This window comes from Chiloscyllium plagiosum, unplaced genomic scaffold (genome assembly GCF_037043375.1).
Source record: "Chiloscyllium plagiosum isolate Xiang-an unplaced genomic scaffold, Cpla_swu_hap1 HiC_scaffold_34, whole genome shotgun sequence".
Taxonomy (NCBI): Eukaryota; Metazoa; Chordata; class Chondrichthyes; order Orectolobiformes; family Hemiscylliidae; genus Chiloscyllium; species Chiloscyllium plagiosum.
In genome coordinates this window covers 15919620-15946886 of record NW_028270172.1, presented here as the reverse complement: position 1 = coordinate 15946886, position 27267 = coordinate 15919620, and the positions used below count along the sequence as shown (strand labels likewise).

The window sequence follows — 27267 nt, the reverse complement described above, 5'->3', positions numbered from 1 at the left end:
TGGTGTCACGAACGTAGGTGGGGAGTTCTTGGACTAATGGGGACAGGACCGTGTCGAGGTATGCCGAGATGAGTTCGGTTGGGCAGGAGCAGGCTGAGACGATGGGTCGTCCGGGGCAGTCAGGTTTGTGGATTTTGGGCAGGAGGTAGAAACGGGTGGTTTGGGGTTGTGGGACTATGAGGTTGGAGGCGGTGGATGGGAGGTCCCCTGAGGTGATGAGGTTATGGACGGTCTGGGAGATGATGGTTTGGTGGTGGGGGGTGGGGTCATGGTCAAGGGGACGGTAGGAGGAGGTATCTGCGAGCTGGCGTTTGGCCTCAGCGGTGTAAAGGTCAGTGCGCCAAACTACTACTGCGCCTCCCTTGTCAGCTGGTTTGATGGTGAGGTTGGGGTTGGAACGGAGGGAGTGGAGGGCTGCGCGTTCCGAGGGTGAGAGGTTGGAGTGGGTGGGGGGAGTGTGGGAGTTCAGGTAGCGGTTAATATCGCGGCGGCAGTTTGCTATGAAGAGGTCGAGGGCAGGTAGGAGGCCAGCACGGGGTGTCCAGGTGGACGGGGTGTGTTGGAGGTGGGAGAAGGGGTCGTCAGAGGGTGGGCGAGAGTCTTGATTGAAGAAGAAGGCACGGAGGCGAAGGCGGCGGAAGAATTGTTCGGTGTCACTCCGTGTATTGAATTCATTGACCCGAGAACGTGTGGGAACGAAGGTGAGACCTCTGCTGAGGACTGATCTTTCATCCTCAGAGAGGGGCAAGTCTGGAGGGATGGTGAACACACGGCAGGGCTGGGAGCTAGGACCTGGTGTGGGGCTGGAGCTGGATGTGGGGGCGGGGTTAGGCCTGGGGGCGGGGACAGAGGTCGGCTTGGGGGCGGAGTTGGACATGGTGATAGAGACCGGCGGGGTTAGTCGCGGTGACGGAACTCGGCCGGGGGGCGGAGTTAGGCGCGGTGACGGAACGTGGCGTGGGGGCGGGGTTAGGCGCGGTGACGGAACTCGGCCGGGGGGCGGAGTTAGGCGTGGTGGCGGAACGCGGCTTGGGGGCGGGGTTAGGCGCGGTGACGGAACTCGGCCGGGGGGCGGAGTTAGGCTTGGACTTCACCAGTTTCTTCATCCCCCCTCCCCCCACCTTGTCTCAGCCGGATCCTTCCAGCCCGGCACCGCCTTCCTGACCTGCAGTCTTCTTCTTGACCTCTCCGCCTCCACCCTACTCCGACCTATCACCCTCACCTTGACCTCTTTCCACCTATCACATTTCCAACTCCCCTCCTCCAAGTCCCTCCTCCCTACCTTTTATCTTCTCCTGCTGAACACTCTCTGCTCATTCCTGAAGAAGGGCCTGTGCCCGAAACGTCGAATCTCCTGTTCCCTGGATGCTGCCTGACCTGCTGTGCTGTTCCAGCAATAAAGTTTCAACTTTGATCTCCAGCATCTGCAGACCTCACTTTCTCCTTGATGTAGTATTTAGTATATTTTAAATAAAGTTGATAAGCTGCAGGTGCAAGTATTGTATTTCTATGTCATGGCAACAGAACTGGTGCATAAAGGGGCAGGACAGCGTATAAAATATTCCTGTATCCAAGGTGTTTAAGAAAGGGGGGGGCAGGGTAGGTAGCACTTTTTGAGGATGTTAGTGCTGGAGAGATGATGTGATCTCTGCTTATAGTAATACTGAGCAAATCTGAAACCAGAGTAAAACCTTGCTTAATGGGCTGTAAACTTTATTTTGTTTTTATGTTCATCATGGAAGTCAGTCAATAAATGTATTCACCAGAGACTGCCAATATACTTTTTAATAAAATAATTTGAGTTCTGACACATTATGATATTATTCTATAGGAGAACTATTTGAAATCTTTTCATTAGAAAGAAGGCTTCAATCATTTTGCCCAAACAAGAACTAAAAGGCACCAATACCTGAGTCATGTGTCACTCCTGTCTCCATGATAAAACTCCTTGTTCAACTGGTATGACTAATCTATTTCCGTTTCTCAAATTTTATGTGCTCATTTGATGTTTTCTTTCGTTAACATGTCTCCCTCTGCCTTTTAAACAAGCTGCTAACTCTGATTTCTTTCTACTTAACATGAGTTCCTTAACCTTGTCAGAAAGGAATATATTCTACAAACTTGACACCTCCACAGCCTGTTTCTAGCTTGCTTCCAAGCAGCTCTGAACTTCTTGCGCCCCTTATCTTGCCATTCCCCTGGCTGTTGCCCTAATCCCCTTTTCTGTCTTGTTGCTCATGGCATTTCTTGCTGCACAGCTTGTCATTTCACTTGGAGTGAGCTAACCAGTGAGGCAGCAGATGACAGCTCTTTAAGTGTTCCACTGGGTCAATGACCTCATTAATTTCAGGGGCACCTTTTTATATGAGTACAGTACTGCAAGTTTAATAAAACCAGATACTGATCAGTCAAAACTGCCATACTGCAATGACTGTTGATTTTCATTGAGCTCATACTTAGGAGTTTGACTGCATATGTGTCACATCATCTAGTGGTGCTGTTAGGTATTTAAATACAGCCTTTTCCCTAGCCCTGACTATTCTGACTTCTACTAACACTACCTCTCGTGATAAGGAACTCTGAATGAACTTGCATCTGGGCTGCCTCTCTCTCCTTGTTTTGAGTTGTAAAACTCAGCAAAAACTACAGCAGTGGTCTCCTGAGATGGCTTGCTTATCATTTTGTCCAAAGCCAAATGATTGAAAGAAATGCTACTTTTTAAACAACTGTTATAAATGATCACCTGAGCTTTGCTTTTCTTTAAACTTCTTCAATCCATTTTACCTCCATTGTTGAACCAAAGTTCCCAAATAAGAATAAGATGTTATGAACCTTCATCATATGTTCTGGAAAGGTCGATGACAGATGCAGTTTAGTTTATGCAAAAGTGATACCATTGCAATGCCGGAGCGTGAACTTATCCAGTTGATGACAGTTATGCATATGAGGATGTCCAAATTAAGAAGTGGCCTAGAAATCCTCATTGGATGAGGATAAATCTCTGCAACGGAAGTGTCCTACTGCTTATCTGTTTATTGAGCTGCTAACCACATGTATCAGAAATAAAACTTGAGACTTAAAACTGAAATGTTGAATCTCTTGTGTGCACTCTTCCAGGTGCTCATGATTTCCCTCCAACTTCCAACTGTCTAAAGGAAACCTTCAAGAAGCTTAAGAAATAGGAGTAGGAGTTAGCCATCTGGATCTTCTTGCCTATTCTGCCATTCAGGAAAACAATTATTTGTCTTGTTCCTGAATCCATCTTTGCATTATACCCACATCCCTTTTGATTCCCTTAGAACTTAATGGAGTTTTGCTATCCTGAATATACATAGCAACTGAGCATTGTTAACTCTGAGGTTGAGACTTCCAATGCTGCAGAGGTCTTTTTATACGGAGAAATTTTGCATCTCATTCAAAATTATTGACCCCTTTTATTCAGCAACAATATTTATAGACTCCCTAGCCAAGCAAACATCCTCAAAGTATCTATTCTTAAGAGTTTAAATGTTTCATTGAAATCACATCTCAATTTTCTCTTTTCTCCCTCTCTTTTCTCTTCCCCCACCCCATCACCCAACACTACAGTGCTACAGTAACAATTGATTTTGTGGGAAAGTGGATGCATTCAAATAGCACACCTATATGCTTATTGACCTGAAATGTTGATTTTTTTTTCTCTCTCTCTTGCCTCACGGATGCTGCTTGGGTTTTCGTAGCATTCTTGGTAGAGACAGTAATTTATATACAGGAAGAAGAACTGCAATATAGGATAGGTCAGAGTCAGCATGGATTTATGAAGGGGAAATTATGCTTGACTAATCTTCTGGAAGTTTTTGAGGATGTAACTCTGAAGATGGACGAGGGAGATCCAGTAGATGTAGTGTACCTGGACTTTCAGAAATCCTTTGATAAAGTCCCACATAGGAGGTTAGTGAGCAAAATTAGGGCGCATTGTATTGGGGGCAAAGTACTAACTTGGATTGAAAGTTAGTTGGCTGACAGGAAACAAAGAGTAGTGATAAACTGCTCCATTTCGGAATGGCAGGCAGTTATCAGTGGGGTACCGCAGGGATCAGTGCTGGGACCGCAGCTTTTTATAATCAATATTAATGATATAGAAGATGGTATTAGTAATAACATTAGCAAATTTGCTGATGATATTAAGCTGGGTGGCAGGGTGAAATGTGAGGAGGATGTTAGGAGATTACAGGGTGACCTGGACAGGTTAGGTGAGCGGTCAGATGCATGGCAGATGCAGTTTAATGTGGATAGATGTATGGTTATCCACTTTGGTGGCAAGAACAGGAAGGCAGATTACTACCTAAATTGACTCAATTTAGGTAAAGGGGCAGTACAAAGAGATCTGGGTGTTCTTGTACACCAGTCAATGAAGGGAAGCATGCAGGTACAGCAGGTAGTGAAGAAGGCTAATAGCATGCTGGCCTTCATAACAAGAGGGATTGAGTATAGAAGCAAAGAGGTTCTTCTGCAGCTGTCCAGGGCCCTGGTGAGACGATACCTGGAGTATTGTGTGTAGTTCTGGTCTCCAAATTTGAGGAAAGACATTCTGGCTATTGAGGGAGTGCAGCGTAGGTTCACGAGGTCAATTCTTGGAATGGCTGGACTACCTTATGCTAAAAGACTGGAGCGACTGGGCTTGTATACCTTTGAGTTTAAAAGACTGAGGGGATCTGATTGAGACATATAAGATTATTAAAGGATTGGACATTCTGGAGGCAGGAAACATGTTTCCGCAGATGGGTGAGTGCCGAACCACAGGACACAGCTTAAAAATACGGGGTAGACCATTTAGGACAGAGATGAGGAGAAACGTCTTCACCCAGGCTGTGTGGAATGCTCTGCCCTAGAGGGCAGGGGAGGCTCAGTCTCTGGATTCGTTTAAGAAAGAGTTGGATAGAGCTCTCAAGGATAGTGGAATCAAGGGTTATGGAGATAAGGCAGGAACAGGATACTGATTAAGGATGATCAGCCATGATCATATTGAATGGTGGTGCATGCTCGAAGGGCAGAAAGGCCTACTCCTGCACCTATTGTCTATTGTCTAATATTAAATCTAAAAGGTTTAAAACATGGATAGAACAACCCTTTCAAACACTAGTATGGATTAATGGAATTCACTTTCTGACTTCTACTTTCGAAGGTTATTTCAGCAGTCGAGATTAGGATTGATAGGTGAACGAATTTAAACTAATTAAATGAATGTAAAAACCAAGTGGGTAAGTTTTGATCTGGAGCAATATCCTTATGTGGATGGTGAATATCAACAAGGGCTGAATGGCTTCCTTCTGTGTTATCTTGCTTTTGTATGAACTTGATCAGACTTATATACATAATATTCATAGATTATTTGAGACTCAGATCTGACCTCTGACAATATTCTACTGCAGACTAATTGAGAAGGATGTGAGAAAGTGTATAAGGTATGAGCAGATAGGGAAAGAATTAAGTTTAGGATTGCTTGAACAGGCTCCACTGACATGACTTTGACCAGATAAGACCTTGCAGTAAACCAGTGAGGTGCTGGAGTCAAGGGTAGTGGTTTGATGAGGTGAAGAACATCTATTGTGTAATACCAGATGGCTTAATCTTCACTGATGCTTACTGATTGACTGACTGGGTGACCATTACATTATAGATGTTGCCTTATTTGGATGCTGTTCCCTGTAAATGACTGTATAATTCCTTCAGAATCTGCTGTTTGAGAGCAGACAGAGAACTCAGGTCTTTGTGTATATGGTCAATCGCTCTGTCTCCAGGGCTCATAATAAAGATGAAGGTAGAACCATACTGTGTCTCTGACCGTTTGCTTCGACTGATGTGGAAAACAGGACGACAGATGAACAGGCGAAGACAAAAGTTTGTACAACACAATCTGTGTAATCTGAAACTGTCATCTGGGTTCTTTTGATAATTCAACCATTTATCAGAGTGGTGTTTTTTGCAGTTCCAAAACATTGTATTGCAATATTTCAGTCTTGATCCTGTCTAAACTGCAGACAATTATAGTGATTTCCTACACTTGTAATTATTTTTTCAGCAGTAAATCGAGTATTGATACTACTAGGACTGCCTTATTCCATCAGTCGAGTCGTTCCTTCTGTTGTCACAACTTACTGCTTAAGTATAACTCCAACTATTGTCCACAAGATGTGTTTGGCCACTGTCACAGACTTGAATGAAAACCATGGTTGAGCAGATTTAAGAGAGAGAGAAAAATAGAATTAACACTTCAAGGCTGCCAGACTTGAGTGTCTCCAGTGTTGTCAGTTTTTATTTCAGGCTCCTAGAATTTTGTTCCTGTAACTGTCAATAACTGCTTGTTTCCATTTGCTACCCATCATGTCACAGTCACAATGTCTGCCATGTATTTTTTTTTGTATTCCATTCCCTTCACTTAAGGCAAGTCCTGATCACTTCCTGACAGCTTCTTTAGGTTTGTCAGCATATTGAGCTCCCAGCAGAATGTAAGAAATAGCAGTGGCTTTTTCTCAGGAATCCTTCACAAGAATACATAAGTTAGCTGGATTTTCATAAATCATATTTGAGTTTATTGTGCATTACTTTTTGGATGGTATTCAATCTTGAATCTGTCATTCTGGGACACTATTGATCAGGCAAATCAGTCATCAAAGAGTAGACTAAGCTTTGAGTTTCTGCTTTACTGAATTACCTAAATGTAAATCAACTTTCACGTAACTTTGTACAAACACAAAGATCCAAGGGAGTAAGTCTATCTTAAGTGAAACTATGTTCAGTTGCCCTTCAGAAAAGGTAAAAAGGAAGTTATGAAGGTAAATCTATAAAGATTAATTTTGGAGATAAAAAGAAAGTAAGTTATATTTAATCTGTTCAAAATTGTTATGACATACTTCTGGTAGGGGTGAATCCAGTATAAATCTGTCTGATCTGTTAATTCTTCCAGAATTCTCTAGCTTTAAGTAGCGGTTACAGACAAGTCGATGATCACCCAGACATTTGAAGGAAAATGCTTTTATGAGTAGCAACAAAGCATAATTTGGATATCGATTATTTTAAATCCTAAAGGAAGTTGACTTTGGGGTTGGACCCCTTTTTTAAAAGCGAGCATTTAAAAGCGCTAATTACGTTTTCAAAACTATAGAGGGGATTGGATGAAATGCTTCAACTTAAAGGAGGCAAATACTATGTCACTATGGTCAAGGATTCAGTTTTTTTTTTAGTGGTGTAGAAGTGTTTAAAAGCAAAAGGGTAAGTTTTGGAATGGGAAACTAGAGGGATATGGTGAGAGGACAATTTTTTGGGGGATTAGGAGGTGAATAATGACATGTTTCTCAAAGAGCAAAATTGTACTGGTGTTTTCCTGTCCTGTACAATTCTATTCTCCAGTGCTAGGTTGGTGATTCATGATTATCAACCAAAAATGTTGAACATTTCAGGGTTGAGATACTTTCCTACTGCTAAAAATCGTCGTATTTTTATTGCACAGTATGTTATGTTCAGCAACTGTCTATCTGCAAACTACTGCATGTCCAGTGCATGGCTTTTGCACATAATAACAACATCAGATCTCATACATTTGTTATAATCCTGTTATACTTCATTGAAATGTCAGATACAATTCTAGACTTGGTCATTTACCAGAATAGCATTTCTATAATTGGAACAATAGAGAGAAACCTTTATTATAGCGCAAAAGCCGTAGCATGTTATGTATCACTGATTCCATTGTTTCCTGATTTAATAGGTAGAGAGAATTGTGGCCAAGAGGAAAAATAAAAAAGGCCGAACAGAATACTTGGTCCGGTGGAAAGGTTACAACAGCGACGATGACACATGGGAACCAGAACATCATCTGGTGAACTGTGAGGAATATATTCTGGAGTTTAACAGGCAGCACAGTGATAAACAGAAAGATGGACCTTTCTCCAGGGCAAACAAACACACTCTAAACAATGCTCGAAAGCAGATTTCCCGGTCGACCAACAGTTCTCTGTCAAAGTCTTCTCCCAGATCCCCAGGAGTTGGTAAAGACTGTGATTCAAAAGGCTCCAACCAGTTCTTATCAAGTCACCAGAAATATCGAAAAACCAACTCTCAGACTTTCTCCAGTAGGAAGACGATGGACCTTACTAAATCTGGCATCAAAATCCTAATCCCCAGGAGCCCACTAAAGAATAGGATAGTTGTTGATGGTTTTCAGGATACCTCATCAGATAGGTTAGAGCAAATGACACACAATCCTGACTCTGTAGCACCAGACTTGGCTATTGAAAAGCCATTTGGAGCTTTGCTTGTCCATGGAGCAGAGAGAGCCAGAATGGGAACCAGGCCAAGGACACAACCATTATCACCCCAGATGCAACTGCCAGTGACAGGAGCAACAGCCTCAGCATTATCATTTAATGGGAAAGGTGAGTGTGAATGTGAATGTGTTTGTATTGTTGTATATTTTAATAAAAGTTGAATAATTGACCATGAGCTATTACAAATTTTTCAATCTGAATTATTGATTTATTTACAAGCCTTTAAGTTGCATGTAGTAAACCTACAAAACAATGGAAATGTTGTGGAACAGATTTCAATCAGTCAAACTCTCCATTCTGATTTTACCCAATCTTTCATCTGTTGCAAAGTTGGCATTTAATCGTTGGAAGTAAAATTTTGGTTTTGGCATCCTGGAATACATGTAGAAATCCTCTTAAATCAAAATTCTCATATCCACAAGAGTAAACTCTGTATTTTTATCAAAGTCTTTTGAGTGGCCTATCATTCATGTGATTAGTATGATTTCTATTATTTGACCAATGGATGTACAGTTTGGAATATAAAAAAATTATCTAGTTTTCTAAACCCTATTTCCTGCTGTGTTGAAATATGTCGGGACTTTGAAGTATTGTACTGAACATTTCATGCATTTATATTCAGAAGATTTAGAGCAAGTTTTTTTTATTACTTTTGTTTTTTTGGGTATTTGTTCTTAATGCAATGTACCCACAGGTCATTTGACATTCAAGGAACATTGAATTCTACACCATACCTTGGTGCAGTCAGATTGCCAAAAGATTGGTGTGAGAGTTGGCTGTTCTTGCAAGGGTAAAATATAATATAAAATTGCTGTTTTTTGTGAAAGATGCTTCATCCTGTGTACATTTTGTCAAAATAATTTTAAAGATATTCTGTTCAGTGTTGGAAATTGCCAATGTAATCATTTTAATTTTGATTTCAATATTTAACCTGATCAGTTATTTTGACCAGTGATATATATTTGAACAAATAGTACAGCTTATTAAGTCAATGTAAATGCATTTTGAATTAAGATATTATGTTGTAATTAATTTCAAAAATTGCCTTAAATCTAACAATTTTTAAATGTATAATCTATTGATTTCCCACTTAATATAAAGATCCAAGCTGTAGTGTCCACACATTTTCTATCCTGCACATTCCTTTCTCATTTTCCTAGATCCATTGTTGTTTCTCCCCATTCCCATTCACTGTACTGAACTTAGTTTGTATATTTTGCTTTCCTGTTTGTTAAATGTTTGACTTTAATTTCTTTTTTTAATGACTCCAAGCCTTTCACTACCCTAACTCCCAATTTCAACTTCAGGCCCTGTTCATCTCCCTTCATGAAAGTTATCTGTTTTTCTTTTAAATGAACTTATTTTCCTTTAGCTCCCTAATGTTTGTAAAACAAAATTGTGCTTCACTTCACTTGGACCACATTTAAGATGTGGAAAAATATGTACTTTCATCATTGTTAGCAAGATTTAGTGCTATCCTGGATTTTTTTTTTGTGTTCAAGCTTCTGTGATTCTGTGACTCTTCCTTACTGTTTTCCCTATTATTCTACTTTAATATAAAATGATATTTCGCTAATTCACCATATCTCATTAAACTAGCACAGTATCCTTTTCATCTCCAAGGATTTTCACTTAAATTTAGCCTCCAAAGATGGGTGTAGTTTTTTTTTACTGCAAGGTTTCTCATTCAAATGAACTTCGACAGTATTGGCCTGAGATGTCTTATAGATGGTAGCCATGATGTGGAGGTGCCAGTGTTGGAGTGGGGTGGACAAAGTTTGAAAATCACACAGGTTATACAGCTACCTGATGAAGGAACCATGCTCTGAAATCCAGTACTTCCAAATAAACCTGTTGGCCTGGTGTTGTGTGACTTTTAACTAAGTGTTTTAAGTAGTGCAGAAATTTGGAACACTTGCTCATAAATGAGTTCCCCATGCTCATTACTGCAGCAATTTCAAATACCTTCATTTACAATGCAAGTGCAAAGCTGGAAATAAAAATAAACAGGTTGACAAGTAAATTTTAATACTATTCCCATAACACTTGGCAAACTTGAACAGTTAAACAAGTTGAATTGTCATTGATATGGAGAATCCGTTGTACTCTTTAAGATCCAAGTCTTGTGCCAAACTAATCAGGTGATTTGTTAATAGAACTTTTTCCAAATTCCTCTTTGGCTCACCACCAACAGGATATCACAGTATAATTGTATCCTGTATCTGTGATTATAAGCCACTGCTTTTATCCTATTATACTGCCCCCCCCACCCCCAAGTTCTAATGCGACAAAATTTCAGATGAGCAAAGTTGGTTGGGGCTTGATGCCTATCTAACCCCTCAACAGCTTGATATTAAGCTATGTGAGAGATAGCTTAATTAACTGACAGTCCGGATACAATTGTATCAGTTGTCAGTTTCTTAAGTTAGATTAGATTCCCTACAGTGTGGCAACCGGCCCTTCGGCCAACAAGTCCTTCTGACCCTCCGAAGAGCAACCCACCCAGACCCATTCCCCTACACTTACCCCTTCATCTAACACTACAGGTAATTTAGCATGGCCAATTCACCTAACCTGCACATCTTTGGACTGTGGGAGGAAACCGGAGCACCTGGAGGAAGCCCATGCAGACACGGGAGAATGTGCAAACTCCACACAGACGGTTGCCTGAGGCAGGAATTGAACCCGGGTCTCTGGTGCTGTGAGGCAGCATTGAACTTTGTTTTTCATGTCTTACCTGATTTTGTAAAAGCAAAATACAATAGGATTGTTAAAACAGAAAACAACATTTAAGGATTCCCAAAGTGAGGTTAATTTTCTTGTATTGGTATTTTGTAATTAATTTGCTCTACCATCTTCCTCCAAATCATCACAAATGACTCCCAAATGCATAAACACTATTTTAGGTTATACCCAATGTTGTTCAGTATTTTTTTTTAACCTGTTAACATTTTTCAAAGAATTCTACTTGAGACTGGAAATAGCTGGACTATTTTAGAAAAACACCTTTCAGTTTATCTTGGGGAAGCTGGCTACAAGTTATATTGTGCAGACTACAAACAGAATTGCCTGAAATTCATGTAAAAATAACCACATTAGTGAGTTTAAGCAAATAATTTTAAAAAGTTTAAAAAAGAATCAGTGGATTCTAGCTTTCCTATTTAAGTGTGTGTAGTATTTTTTTCCCCCAAAAAACAGAACACTTTATTGTCTGTACTGGACACCCATACAATGACTCCTTTGTATTGGAATATCCGAGATTGTGTATAGATTTTCAGTGCAAAATTACCAACTATGCAAGTTCAGATTCACCTCAGGGTAGCTTTGCGCTCCAGATTTTGAATTTCACTTCAGTGGTACGTTATAAGCCAAATGGGATCATTTTTAACAAACATTTACTGATTTGAAATGATCATGGCAAGTCTGGGAAGAAAGAAACTCAAAGATACATTTGTCCTTAAAACAAATTTAGCTATGCCATTCAGTGGAATATATTTGGGCGATTATCTTTTTTTTTAAAAAAAAAAATTCTCAAGCTTCATAATGTATTAAGTCAGAGGTTACACGACACCAGGTTATATTCCAACAGGTTTATTTGAAATCACAAGCTTTTGGAGCACTGCTACTTCATGAAGTGTCACTGGTGTCCTGTAGCTTCTGATTTTGTCCATCCCAGTCCAACACCAGGATCTCCACATCATAATTTATTGTAATGGATCTGATTCATGAAATTGTTGGACTATATAAAGAGGCCATTTGGCCCATCCTAGCTATGCAAGCTCTTTCAAAGTTATCTAATGTTTTACGTCCCAACAATTTTCCCCCACAACTCTGCAATTTTCTCCCTTTTCTGTGCGTGTTTTTTTTTTTAAGAATTAGAATCCCTATAGCGTGGAAACAGCCCTTCAACCCAATAAGTCCACACTGACCCTCCAAAGAGTATTCCATCCAGACCTATTCCCCTACCCTATATTTACTCCTGACTAATGCACATAACACTATGGACAATTTTTAGCATGGCCAATTCACCTGACCTGCACATCTTTGGATTGTGGGAGGAAACTGGTGTACCTGGAGGAAACCCACGCAGAATATGCAAAGTCCGTATGGGCAGTCGCTCAAGGTGGGAATTGAACCCGGGTCTCTGGTGCTGTGAAGCAGCAGTGCTAACCACTGAGTCACCGTGCCATCCCGGTTTTCTTCCTGTTTTGTTTTGATTTGTTTTATTTTGCATGTTGTAACTTAATCTGCTACCCCATTGTTTTCAAGTAAGACATTTCCAATCCTGACTCCTATGCAAGAAATAAAAATTATTCACCTGCCTCCAGTTTTTTTTGCCAATTACCTGAGATCTCTGCAATGTAGTTAAGGAAACCTCTGCTACTGGAAATACTTCCTTAATTATTTATCAAAATCCTTCATCGGTCTCAAATTGTCCTCCACCTTAGCCTTTTCTGCTGTGATAATGATCTTAATCATTCCCTTTCTTATGTAAAATCCTCTTTCTTTCCATTTACCTCTGTCATCATGCCAACATATTGAATGATGGAGCAGGCTTGAGGATTTAAATGGCCATATTCATAAGATCACGACTGATCTATTTTGTGTATAAAGTTCCAGACACCGATCTACTCCCAATAACCTTGTGCAGTAAAAATTGGCAAAGTGTTGCAAACAAATTAAACTACACTATTCTTTCATGTAACTGAAGTCCAGCATCCATGATTCCATTCTTGTAAATATTCTTTATATTTTCTCAAAATCTGTTAAAATCTTGTCCTCATTCTGTGATCTTCTGTGAAATTTGGCCCTTAAGTTTGGATACAATACATCATTGAGGCCTAGCCAGTGTTCTATAAAGGCTTCGACTGATTTTCTTGTTTTTGTACTCTGTTCCTGGATTGTATATGTTCTTCTAATAAATCTTTTGAAGATGACATGGCAGTTAAGAAGTTTATGTACAAGCAGTCCCCAGATTGCAAATGGGTACTATTATGGAGTCTATTCACAAGTTGGTTCATATGCATGTCTGATACAAGACGGAGCACAATGAAAGGCAATACAAAACAGCCGTTCGTAAGTACAGCAAATGTTCGTATTTAAGGTCTTTAAAATTACACCACTGAATGGGATCACATTCACATGTACAAGCATTCTTAAGTCAGGCATTCATAAATCAGCGAACCCCTGTATATGCAGCCTGAAGTGTGTCTATTCCTCCAACTACTTGCAAATTTGTGCAATTTAGTTTGCATTGCATTTTAATAATTTTTCTTTCAAAATGTTATTTCACACTCCTCCACATTAAATTTCATCTGTCATGTCTGCCTATTTCATCAGTCTTTTAACATCCCTCCTGAAATCTGACAGTAGCCTCCTTGCCATCCCCAACATTTGAATTTCATTTCTTCCACAAACATTTTAAATTTATATTCTGTTTACCCAAATTTAGGCCATCTTAAATGTATCAAATACGCAGCAGCTTTGATGCTAATCCCTATATGCAGCCTCCCACTAGTCTCTGCTTCCCACAAATAACTTCATTATGCTACCACAATGTCCCTTTAAGTCTTTCTCATTTTTTACGCTGATTTGGTTCATGCAATTCCTTATTGAACATCTTTTGCAAGCCTGTGCACACATCAATCCTTCTAAAGAATCTTCAATCTTTTTCTTTCAATGAAAATCATGGCTGTTATTTAATAACCTATTTCTTTTCTAAATGGCAGTTTTGCCTTTTGGCTGGAAAAATTTCAGAATAATCCAATGTTATGTTAACTGACTTCTAGTTGCTGGCTTTTCCTTTGGTTTTTTTTTTGAGCAACAATGGTAAAAACATACTTCCAACCTTCTGACACCATTCGAGAGTGGAAAGATTATGTCCAGAGCATCTACCATCTTCAACCATACTTTTCCCACTAACCTACGATGCATCCTATTGGGGCTATATGTCCTTTTTAACTTTGAGTTTTGCCAAACTTTTAGATGTTACACTGTCCCACCTACCCCTCTGCCCAATTTCATCTTTTTACAATTTTTCTATAACTTTTGCTGCAGTGAAAGGGAGAAATGAAATATTCACTGTTAATGCAATTTTGTCTGTAGGTTCAAAAGCAAAACATTATGGATATCAGAAGTATAAATAGAAGGATAAGACGCTAGAAGTACACTGTAGATCTGGCAGCCTCTATGGGGAAAGAGTTAGTGTTTCAGTATTTTATTTTTGTTCCTTCAGTAGCTTAACTTTTTATTTATAATCTCTACTGTTTGATTCAGCTATTAGTTATCTCATAAGAATAATGAAGTACTTAAGAACATGATCCCATGCAGGGGTGTAATTTTAAAGATACAACCTACAAATGTTTCCAGGTGGCAACTTTTATCTTGACCTTCACTGTGTTCTGACTTGTGTACAAATTAACTTGTGAACAGACTCAAGAATGGAACCCACTTGTAACATGGGACTGCCTGTAGTCTGTTCTAGTCCAATTTGCTTTTTAACCAGTGTCAACCAGTGGTACAGTGCCATCTTTGGACTGTTCTGAGCAAATAAATAGTATGGTTGAGTTGTCGGCGCTCTAATCTGTATAGTTACACCTTTCACTTTCAACCACACATCTCTCAATCTTTTGTATTAATGTCAGGTAAGTAGTATGGCAACTCTTTCAGTATATTGATTTAACACTTGAAAACTTGATTGAATAAAACCACATGTTGTGCACAGTCCAGTGACCCACTCTAGATAGGCTGTACACTTTTTCTTGTAGGGATATGTCTGACAGGTTGCCCTTTGGTACCTCTTCGAGAGCTATGTTTCATGTGAAAATTTATGCAGAATGAGGACCGATTCAGATCAGCTATGTCTCCTGCCTAAAGCCTATGTACTTAGCGAGTTTTGAGAAGATTTGGAGCTCAGGTTGAGATTTTAGATGTAGGTTTGCTCGCTGAGCTGAAAGGTTCATTTCCACACGTTTTTACCTTATTAGGTAACATCTTCAGTGGACCTCATGTGAAGCAATGCTGAAAATTCCTGCTTTCTATTTAGATGTTTGGGTTTCATTGGGTTGGTGATGTTATTTCTTGTGGTGAAGTTGCTTCCTGTTCCTTTTCTCAGGAGGTGGTAGATGGGGTCTAACTTGATTTGTTTGTTGATAGAGTTCTGGTTGGAATGCCATGCTTCTAGGAATTCTCGTGTGTGTCTTTGTTTGGCTTGTCCTAGGATGGATGTATTGTCCCAGTCGAAGTGGTGTCCTTCCTCATCCGTATGTGAGGATACTAGTGAGAGAGGGTTATGTCGTCTTGTGGCGAGCTGGTGTTCATGTATCCTGGTGACTAGTTGTCTGCCTGTTTGTCCGATGTAGTGTTTTGTTACAGTCCTTGAATGGTATTTTGTAAATGATGACATTAGTTTTGCTCGTTGTCTGTATAGGGTCTTTTAAGTTCATTAGCTGCTGTTTTTAGTGTGTTGGTGGGTTTGTGGGCTACCATGATGCCAAGGGGTCTGAGTAGTCTGGTAGGCAGTCATTTCTAAGATGTCTTTGATGTAAGGGAGAGTGGCTAGGGTTTCTGGACGTGTTTTGTCTGCTTGTTTTGGTTTGTTGCTGAGAAATCAGTGGACTGTGTTCATTGGATTTTCCTCTGCTCTGCGTAGCTCCTCTGTGCTGCAGTGAAGGGTGGCTCGTTGAAATAATGTTCTGATGCAGCTTCGTTTGTGGGTGTTGGGATGATTGCTTCTGTAGTTCAATATTTGGTCTGTATGTGTTGGTTTCTGTAGACGCTGGTTTGAAACCCATAAATCTGAATCCGAGCGAGCTGGGCACACCCATTCAGGCTGTTTATTAATTTAAAAAAAAAACCAAGGCCTCTCAAGTTGTTTACACTAATCGTCTTCAGTAGCAACTTCAGCACTCTGCTTTACAACCTTTCTTCAAAAAAAGGGCAAAACTTCTTAAAATGTGACTGTGTCACTTTAAAAATATGCAAAGGCCAAGATTCATTTTGATATCCCATGGTCAAATTTTAAATGCTTCAGTACCAAGTCTTTTTTGTTAAGGATATGCTTTTGACTGCATTTTTAATTTTGTTTTGATTTTTGGCTGCTAAATTGTTGCATGTTGAATGTTATTCTCATTTCTAGGAGGTAAGATTTAGTTTTATTCTATTCTATAGTTTCTTCTATAGATTGGCAGACATTGTCTACAGGGACTTTGCCAAGGCCTTTGACATGATTCTGCTTGATAGACTGGTTAGTAAAGTTAATCACATGGGGTCGAGGCACAGCTAGCCAATTCGTTACAAAATTGGCTTAACAGGCTAGGAGACCGTGGTGGTAGAGAGTTGATTTTCAGTCTGGAGGCCTGTGGCCAGTGTTGTTCCACAGGCTTGGTGCTGAGTCCACAGTTGTTTGGCATTTATATAAGTGATCTGGATGACAATGTAGATTAATAAGTCTGCAGATGACACCAAAATTGGATGGTATAGTCGACGGGAGAAAGTGAAGACTGTGGATGCTGGAGATCAGAGTCGAGTGTCTGATGCTGGAAAGGCACAGCAGGTCAGGCAGCATCTGAGGAGCTGGAGAATCAACATTTTGGGCATACACCCTTCGTCCTGATGCTGCTGTGCTTTTCTAGCACCACACTCTCGACTCTAGTATTGTAGGCAGTGAAGAAGGTTATCTTAAGATTACAAAAGGGTCTTGATCAAATGAGTCAGCAAATTTAATTTGGAGGTATTGCATGCTTGCCTTAATTGCTCACTCCTTTTGAGTACAGGAGTCAGGATGTCATGTTGAGGTTGTACGGGATGTTGGTGAGGCCTCTTACTGGAGTACTGTGTGCAGTTTTAGTTGTCCTGCTATAGGATTGGTGATATTAAATTGGAGAGGGTTCAGAAATGCTTTACCAGGATGTTGCTGGGAATGGAGGGTTTGAGTTATAAAAGTAAGCTGAATAGACTGTGACTCTTCTTTTTCATTGGAACATAAGAGGTTGAGAGGTGGTCTTTATTGAGGTTTATAAAATCATGAGACACATTGATAACGTGAATGACGAGTCTTTCCACTAGGTGGGAGAGTTCAAAACTAGGGGCGCACTTTTAAAAGTGAAAGGAGGAAGTTTTGAAAAGGACATGAGGGTCAACTTTCTTGTACCGTAATTAGTGTGTGGAATGAACTGCCAGAGGAAGTAGTGGTGTAGGTACAGTTGCAACATTTAAAAGACACACTTGGATAAGTACATGAATACAAAATGTTTGGAGGGATATCTGCCAAGGACAGGCAAGTGGGACTAGTTTAGTTTGGGAACATGGTCTGCATGGACCAGTAGGCCTGAAGGGTCTGTTTCTATGCTGTACAACTGTATGACTCTATATAACTGTATCTAACTCCTTCTTGAAAATGTTAATTGTTTTGGCCTCCACCATTTCCTTGTGACTCTGAATTCCACAGGCACACCACTCTTTGGGTTAGTTAGTCCTGCCATTCACAGCCAGAACACCCATTCTCAGGTAAGGAGACCAAAACTACACACATTTCTCCAGATATCACCAGGGACCTGTACAATTGCAGCAAGACATCCTGCTCCTGTACTCAAATCCACTCTCAATGAAGGCCATTGTACGATTTGTTGCCTTCCATGCCAAATATGGTACCTCATTAGTCACTGCTACCATGTAGAAAAAGACCTATTTATATTTTCCTGTCTGCCAGTTGTCTATTCATGTCAATGCACTACCCACAATCTTTAACTTTGCAAGATAATCACTTACATGGGACCTTGTCAAAAGCCTTCTACAAGTCCAAGTAAACCATATCCAACAGGTCTCCCTTATCAACTAAAGTTATATTCTTGAAATTCGAATATATTTGTCGGAGGCATGATTTTTCCCCCTCGTAAATCCATACTGACTCTGACTAATCCTATCACCTTTATTCCCCCAAATGGTCTGTATTAACTATCTTATTTTGAGCTCTGCAAAGGACATCCCTCCTGCTGATGTTAGGCTAATTGTTCTATAATCTTCTGCCTGGGAACCCTCCAACCACAAGGGATGAACTCAGATTTCTCCAGTTTCCTCATTTTCCCTCCCCCCACCTTGTCTCAGTCAAATCCCTCGAACTCCGCACCGCCTTTCTAACCTGCAATCTTCTTCCTGACCTCTCCGCCCCCACCCCACTCCGGCCTATCACCCTCACCTTGACCTCCCTCCACCTATTGCATTTCTAACACCCCTCCCCCAAGTCCCTCCTCCCTACCTTTTATCTTAGCCTACTGGACACACTTTCCTCATTCCTGAAGAAGGGCTTATGCCCGAAACGTCAATTCTCCTGTTCCTTGGATGCTGCCTGACCTGCGTTTTTCCAGCAACACATTTTCAGCTCTGATCTCCAGCATCTGCAGCCCTCACTTTCTCCTAACTGTTCTATCATGCCCTGTTTTCTGTATACCTCCTTTTTTTAAAATAGTAGAATTACGTTGGGGAGTAGCTAATCATAACTGTTCCATAGTCTTGTACATTTTGAATGATGACCATCAATGCATGCACTATTTCTAGAGCCGCTTCTTTTAAGTACTCTGTGCATAGATAATCTGGATGTGGGAATTTATTGGCCTTTTTAATCCCATCAATTTCTCCAACACATTTCCCTCCCAGTTCTGATTTCCTTCATCTTCTGCCTCTCTAAATTGTGTTCCCCAAAATTTTTGGGATGTTATTTGTGTCATTTGTAAAGATAGAACAAAAATATGTATTTAATTGGTCTGCCATCTTTGTTCCCATTATAATTTGCACTGTTTGATTTAGCAATTGCATCAACTACATCCTAACTATACAGATTATGCAAAGATAGCATAGTCAGATGGTAGGGTTGAAAGTGGGTTTTCACTTTTTTTTCTACATTACAGAATCTTGTCAAGACTGATCATGATTAAATGTATTTAATACTGTAGGTTCTTGTCTTTCCCTGAATCAATTGGGAATTCCTTATCTTATACAGAAATTATCATTTGGACTAAAGATCTCTATCTACTTTTATCACCAGATATATGAGAAACAAACTACTGGACCTGAACTTACTTTGTTTAATTGAAATGTATATCTTAACAAAATCTAATTTCTCTGTTAGAATTAAAAGTAAATTCTTTTTAATGCAAGAGCCACTTTTTAATTGCGGTGAAAGATTTTTGCTTTTTGTTTTGCTTGGTGTTACTTTCTACCTAAATCTCTGCTCAATACTTATTTAAATGTTGTATTAAAAAATGTAATATACCAAACAGATTGAGGTGAAAAGGGAAATGTCTGTTTGACGGTAATGCAGAATGTCCAAGACTTTTTAATGGAAAATTGATTTCTGTGAATGGTGCAGTGTCTGGAATGTCAGCAGTCTGTTGGTATGTCTTGATATATCCAAAGAAAGCCCTTTTCAGTCAGATTGAGTGAGGTTTATGCACTTTCTCAAATGAAGGAGTGAAAGCATGTATTTGACTTATCTATGCTATTTAACTATCTGATCTGCCTGTATTGCTCGCAAGACAAAGCTTTTCACTGTGCCTTAGTACACGTGACAATAAATTCAATTCAATTGCTCGTGCCTGGTTTTTGTTAGCTGGGGCCTTGGGATACAAAAATGTCAATGTAGAGTAGAGATGACACCTGGATAAGGATTAGCAACAGACATTAAATTGTGTTGCCAGATTTTTAGAGCAGGTAGATCACTTGAGCTGATGGTCGCAAGTTTGAACAGCTGAGACTGTCTTAAACAACAGGAACAATGAGCTGTACTGTGCTTTTTTTTTCCCAGCCTGCCTCAAACCTGCATTTCTTAACCTAGTTGTACAGGTTGTTCTCCTATAATGTGCGTTTCTGTAACGCAATTGATGAATTGGCTAACAATTTTTCTTAAGCACGAACTCCTATTGGCTGTTTTGTGAGTCCATCCTGGTTGCTTTAAGTCCATTCTTGGTGTTTACTTCAAGCAAACGAGGCTGGATAATGGGGCAAATTTTTTCTGACCTTGTTCTTGATGATTTAGAAGATGTGTTTAGGAATGATATTGTAGGGGAAAAAAATTTCTATTTCAAGATTCTCCTCATTTTAGACAATGTACCAAGCTATCCTCCCATCATGGGTGAGCTTTCTGAAAAACTCAATGCTATTTCTACCTACGAACACAACCTTTCTTCAATCCATGGACTAGGGTACAATAGCAGCTTTTAAAGCTTGTTATTTAAGGCACACATGCAGGAAGCTGATTGCAGCTACGGAGGGGATAATGAGAACAGTGTCCTTCAATTTTGGAAGAGCTTTAATATTAAGAATGCTATTGAGATCATTGTGGAGGCCTGGGATGATGTCAGTAAGGACTGCTTGTGTCCAGTTTGGTGGAAGCTTCTCCCAGATTTTCTTCATGATTTTAAAGAGATTGAGCTGTCAGAGGAGCTTCCAGCAATCAAAGAACATTTGTGTTACTCTTGCAAAGCAAAGTAAAGAACTGGAGACTGATCTATAACGACTTGTTGCTGCAGGGGAAATTGAAGCTCGAGATGAAGAGTATGAAGTCCAGGATGCAGCACCACAAGAACTTTCCACTTCTCTTTTGTCTTCCACCAGCTTCAGCTCTTAGACAGTGACTACAATGCAGAACACAACAGGATAGCACTTTGTGGCATAAAGTCTTATTTAGCAGCCTTTGAACAACTTATTTGTGAAAGGATAAGATGACAAAGCAGCAAAAGCTAGATGCCTTTTTTAAGCCAACCCCCAAGAAGTAGTCTGAGGACAATGATCTACAGTCATCCACTTCTGGGCTAAATATTTTCTTTTGCCATAACCCTGCACCCGGAACTGCACCTGAAAGAAATTGTGCTGATGATGACCCTCAGCCCCTATCTTAATATAGTACTGTCACTCAAACTTCTTTTAAGGTGTTAAATTTATTGTATTCTTTCATTAAAATATGCGTTTAACATTTACTTAGGCTGTGCTATCACTTTGTGTTAGACTATTTTTGTTTCAGTTTTTACTGATATTTTTGGTGGTTCACCCCAATTGTTTTTCCCGTAAGCCCTGTTATTTCTATTGTGCAATTCTCCGTAACACTGGATAGCACAAAAATATAACTACTGCATTATAGCAGAACACACTGTACACTTTTTGTGCTAATTGACTTCTGGCTGTTGCATAATGTCTAGATGTTTCTAGTGTTTCTCTACTTGTTTCAAGTTTTAACAGGGATTGAAGTGATAGGTGCTGGAGTGCTTTCTCCTGACTTCAAACTGATTGCTGCCAGTCATGGGTAAACTTGTAAGCCTTCATTTTGGAGTAAACATGATGTGTGAATCAGCAGAGTCCACACGGTGCAAATAATCTGTTGGAAGAGGACTGAGAAGGAAACCATATTCGGTTAGGAAGCAATTCTCTTCCTCCTAGAACTTCAACAAGGAACTGTGTATGAGATGACTGCATTTCAGTAAGGTTCTTGGTGAAATCTACCAACTGCTACAGCCACCATTCCAAATTCTGAGCTACACAAGGGCTGCATTAACACTAATCTTTCTGAAGATGAAAGAGCTATGAACTTGTATGCTTCAGACTCCCACCAGGCTGGTGCTGGATACATCAGCATCCATTTGCTGTCCAATGTTGCAAATGCCATGCAAATATGTCGTCTTTTCATTCCTGAATGATAGAGGGTTCCATTGTGAACTATGCCAAACAAATGAGAGTTGCTCTTCAGCTTGTACTTGATCATAAACAGCTTATGCTCAAGCTAACAACTGTGCCAACTGTATTTCATCCACCATAGCCATTATATTCACAGGAATCTAGAAGAAAGACTCAGGAAATCAAAGACCTATAAAATTCTAACCAGTCTAGACAGGGTAGACACAGGAAGGATGTTCCTGATGACTAGGGAGACCAGAAACAGGTCGCAATTTAAGGATGCAAGGCAGGTCATTTGGGACTAATGAGAAATTTATTCACCCAGCATGGTGAACCTATGGAGTTCTGTTACAAAAAGCAGTTGAGGCTAAAACATGGAATGTATTTGAAGGAATGAAATGTTGTTGTTAGGGCTAAAGGGATCAAAACAAAGGGGAAAAAGTGGGAACAGGGTACTACGTTGGATGATCAGCTGTATCAAATGGATTAAAATCAATGAGGTAAAAACAATGACTGCAGATGCTGGAAACCAGATTCTGGATTAGTGGTGCTGGAAGAGCACAGCAGTTCAGGCAGCATCCAAGGAGCTTCGAAATCGACATTTCATGCAAAAGCCCTTCATCAGGAATATTCCTGATGAAGGGCTTTTGCCCGAAACGTCGATTTCGAAGCTCCTTGGATGCTGCCTGAACTGCTGTGCTCTTCCAGCACCACTAATCCAGAAGCTGTATCAAATGGCAGAGCAGGCGTGAAGGGCCAAGTGATCTACTTGACATTACTATCAAGAAGGGAATTATGGGAAACATCTTGCTGACCTTTGAGGTCATATGCTTCATTGGCTATGTTTTCATCTGTTAACACTCATGACATTGACAAAGCTGACTGTGAACACAACTGTCTACATTATGAATACTGCATGTGCAGTACACAATAACTGTTATGTTACAAAAGAAAAACACCAGAGCAGATCAATGATTCTGCCTGGAAGAATCTTTTAGGACTGAGCTTGAACTGATTTCAAGATTCTTTGTATCATGACTGCCCTTATAAACTACTGGGTAACAGACTGAGGAGCATGAACATGCAAAAAAAAAGTGAAAGTGTATACTAGCATATTGATTTTGGATTTTTGCTGTTGTTATTGAACTGTGCTTCAATGTTGACTACATGCGATAATCATGTGGACGTACTGGTTACAAAAGCCCAACAAGGTCTCCTCTTTGTCAGGCACTTGAGGAAATTTGGCATGATGGCGAATACCCTTGCTAACGAGAGCATTCTGTCTGGATGTATCACTACCTGGTATGACAACTGTACCAGTCAAGATTGGAGACAGTTAGAGAGAGTGATGAGCTCTGCCTGGACAATTACAAAGGCTAACCTCCCATCTTTAGAATCTATCAACCAGGCCTGCTGTCAAGGAAAGGCTGCCAGCATTCTCAAAGATCCATCCCACCTTGGCAATGCTTTTCTACAATCTCTACCATCGGGGAGAAGGTACAGAAACCTGAACACTCACCAGCCAGTTTAGAAACAGTTTCTACCCTACTGTTGTTAGAATACTGAATGGACTGACAAACTCTTAACATTCACCTGTACCTGTATTTTTGTTTTTGCCACTGTTTACCTCTTATTGACTTATTTATGCTATTTAACTCTGATCTGCCTGTATTGCTCGCAAGACAAAGCTTTTCACTGTGTGTCTCTGTACACATGACAATAAATTCAATTCATTTCAATCCTCTGAATGATTTGCCTTAAAAAAAACTTTAATTATTTAATCAGATTCACCCTATCCTCCATTCAAATCCTGAGTTTCGTTCATCAGCTTATACTTATCCAAAGGTACAATTACCTGTATGTCTGATCATACTTGTGCACAAGTTATTAGAATCTAACACTAAATTGTGGCAAGCTTTTGTAATTTTCTGGTATCTCTCTTCTTTCCTTCATAAATATTAATAGAATGATGTTTACATTTCTAATCAAAAATACCATCCCTGAATCTGGAAGATGTATATAACTTGTGCATCTGCAATCTTCTCAACTGTCCTTTTCTATCTTAAAGCACACATTATTTACTCCATTGTTTGTTTTATCTGTATTAAATATAAAATGTTACTCTCCTTGATTTACTACTTAAATTACCTTATCGTTGAAGTTTGTTCCATTGAAACTTCCATTGAAAGTATATACAAGTACGGTATTTCATCTGCAAGTCTAGTATTTTCATGGTCTATTTTGTTTTTGAGTGCTTTTGTATGTTATGAGTCCCCCAGTCCACATCATTCTCTTTCTCATAAAATATTTACAAGGTTATATTAGCTCTGACCATCCCTTGCAAGTTTTTTTCACCATCCATCCTTTCTTAGCATACCCTAATACATTATGTTCCTTTTTAGCTTTTTATGAATGTCCTTGTATGTTTGATTTCCACTTGGGAGTTCTTTTTTTTTGTTTAACTTTGACGAGTCTTTTACCCACCTGTCTTTTCACTATTAATGCTCAATTTCTCAAGAAACTTTTGCCAAGTATGGTTTTGTATTGCACATAAATACTTTTCACATAAATGTTCTTGTCAACAATTCAGTGCAAGCAGTAATCAATTAGTGTTTCATCCGTCAAGCTCTGTATCTAACATTTTCGTTAACGACTCTCCAGCATATAGCACCAGAAATAGGAGCAAAAACTCAGACCTTCAAGCCTGCTCTGTCATTCAGTAAGATAATGCTGATTTGATTGTAGCCTTAACTCCCATTTTTCCAAGCTGCTTTCCCATAACCCTCAAGACCCTTGTAACCTGACTCAGCATGAACACAAGTCTCAGAGGCTAATATCAAAAATCTTTTTGATTTTGTCTGGCAATTTTGATTTTATTATAGTGTGGATGACATGAAGCAAGCGACCTGCTGCTAAGCTGCCATGTCTGCCAATGTGAAACTGGAAGTACACTAGCAGTAAGGACAGGATCTCACTTTAAACAATTAACCTTGCCCATGTGAGATTGTTCTGCTCTGTTTTGGATGCTGTGTTTTTTTTTTAACTTCATTCACCGGTTGTGGATATTGCTGGCTAGGCCAGTATTTATTGCCCATCCCAATTACCCAGAGGCCAGTTAAGATTCACCACATTAGTTGTGGATCTAGAGACATATATAGACCTCTTTTCCTTCCCTAAAGGGCAATAGTGAATAATTGTGGGAAAAGCTGTAAAACTGACTCTGTGAGCTTGCCAGTTAACACAGGGACATCGCTTTTTGATGCTCCAGCCTAGTGTACACTGACCACTATATTGCACTGAAGCACTCATGTTGCTGTTGTACAATTTTATAGACCCCATCATTTTGTGTAATACTGGATATTCTATGACTGTGCACTACAGTTTTATTCGAGAGGTCACAGTTAAGTTTCAATTCTGTGCTCACTGATGTACTGTGTGCCTGTATCCTTAAGCTTTGCCAAAGTGTCTGGTTCTTTTTCTAATCTTCAATAAAATCATAGGCAGTCAACTATGTCAAACTCCCTTTCGAGCACTATCCCTCTATCTATTGGCCTGATTTAGAGTACGAATGTCTGTTAATATCAAGCTTGAATATACTTAATGACTGAGCCACTCAAACTTCAGAGAAGACATAGAAATGAAAAATGTTCGTTCTTCAATAAAACTCATTTTCATTATTATCAGAGGTGTTAGAAATGATAAAGATCAACTCTCAGATTAAATGAAAGTCCAATGAGGACTGTTAAATTCAGTGATTAATATGACTATTCCCTTGCTGTCAGATTGTTAACTAATTCTGGTTTGTCAAATCTAATGTGTCCTGTTCTTTGGTGTTTCTAGAACACATTGTTCCAAAAACAAATTGAGAGTTCCAGCTGGTAGCAGTCTTGTCACTCCACGGTTTGAGCAATAAAACGAAGGTTTGCACACCTGTGTTATAGTGAGGGAATGCTGCACTGTTGGTGATGTCGTCTTTCAGATCCGTCTGTGAGGATATGTGTAAAAAAAAAATGCTTGCATCTATAAAGAAAAATAGGGGAATTATCCAGTATTTTTTAGTCAATATTTGTCTTTCAATTTGCATTGCAAAGTAGATAATCAAGTCATTATCACATTGCTTTTTGTGGGAGTTTGTGTGCAAAATTGACTCTGGATCAGTGGTGCTGGAAGAGCACAGCAATTCAGGCAGCATCCGAGGACAGGCAAAATCGACGTTTCGGGCAAAAGCCCTCTTTTGCCCGAAACGTCGATTTTGCCTGTCCTCGGATGCTGCCTGAATTGCTGTGCTCTTCCAGCACCACTGATCCAGAATCTGGTTTCCAGCATCTGCAGTCATTGTTTTTACCTCGTGCAAAATTGACTGCATCCTGCAGAATAACTGCATTTATTTAACATATTTCATCAACCAATAACTAACAATGTTTCAGAGCATTTTGCTGTCAGTTAAGTAGTTTTGAAGCAAGTTTCTTTTTACTAATTGAATTGATCTAAAAATTAAATTCTCCCATTTATAGCCATATGTGCTTTATTCTTTCCCAAGTGCTTTTTTTTTAAACTGATTGTCCTGAATTACTTTTTTCTCCAGTTTTTATTTTTTCGAAATGATTCAACAACAGCATACTCAATTCCATATCATGACTGAAATGTAGTAGCCACGTAGATCTAGCTACAACATAATTGATAAAATAACCTGTATTCTGAACCAATTTTTTTATTTCTTGTGCTACGTGTACATGCATTTGTAAGTGTAGCGCCTATTTTGGTAGCTTCTCATGTCATCTAAATCCTTGATGGTGTGTTTTTGGTATTTTGGCTTTTATTTTTACTATTGCTGTGTACATTAATATATAGGTAATTTAATGTTTATTATTTAGCTTATTCTTGGTTGTCACTATTTTTAACAGGATTCTTGATTTGAAGAAAAGTTCAAGAACCATTTCTGTTATCTTTCACGATATTGTTCATTGATCTTTTACTCTTTGCTCCTGTTTTCTTTATCTTTAGGTTGCTATACTTCTATCCAGATCCTCCTCTCCTCCTCCTTCCCTCTCTTGTCAGTTTGGAGTAACCTTCATAATACATTGGACCAGTGGGTGAGTCTGAGGTCCAAATCACCCAAGTAAATCTATTCAGGAGGATGACTAATCAGACGGCACCCCTCTAAATAGCTTGGAAACAATTGGCAAGGAGTTGCTCCTTCAGTCACAGACTGATTCTTTCCCATGCTTTCAGTTGCAAATGTGGGAGAAAAGCAACCTCTGAACTCAGGACCAATAGACAGTTGGTAAAGTTGGTAATT

The 27267-nt window shown here is 39.6% G+C and overlaps 1 protein-coding gene across 2 annotated transcripts in view; it reads left to right on the top strand.

Moving 5' to 3' along the window:
• The window catches only part of cdyl (chromodomain protein, Y-like), a 173765-nt gene that overhangs the window by 125615 nt on the left and 20883 nt on the right, over nt 1-27267 (top strand). For both annotated transcript variants that reach the window (XM_043719484.2, XM_043719483.2), the window contains exon 2: nt 7748-8414. In XM_043719484.2, coding sequence (XP_043575419.1) covers nt 7748-8414 — 667 coding nt within the window. The remainder of the gene's footprint in view (nt 1-7747; nt 8415-27267) is intronic.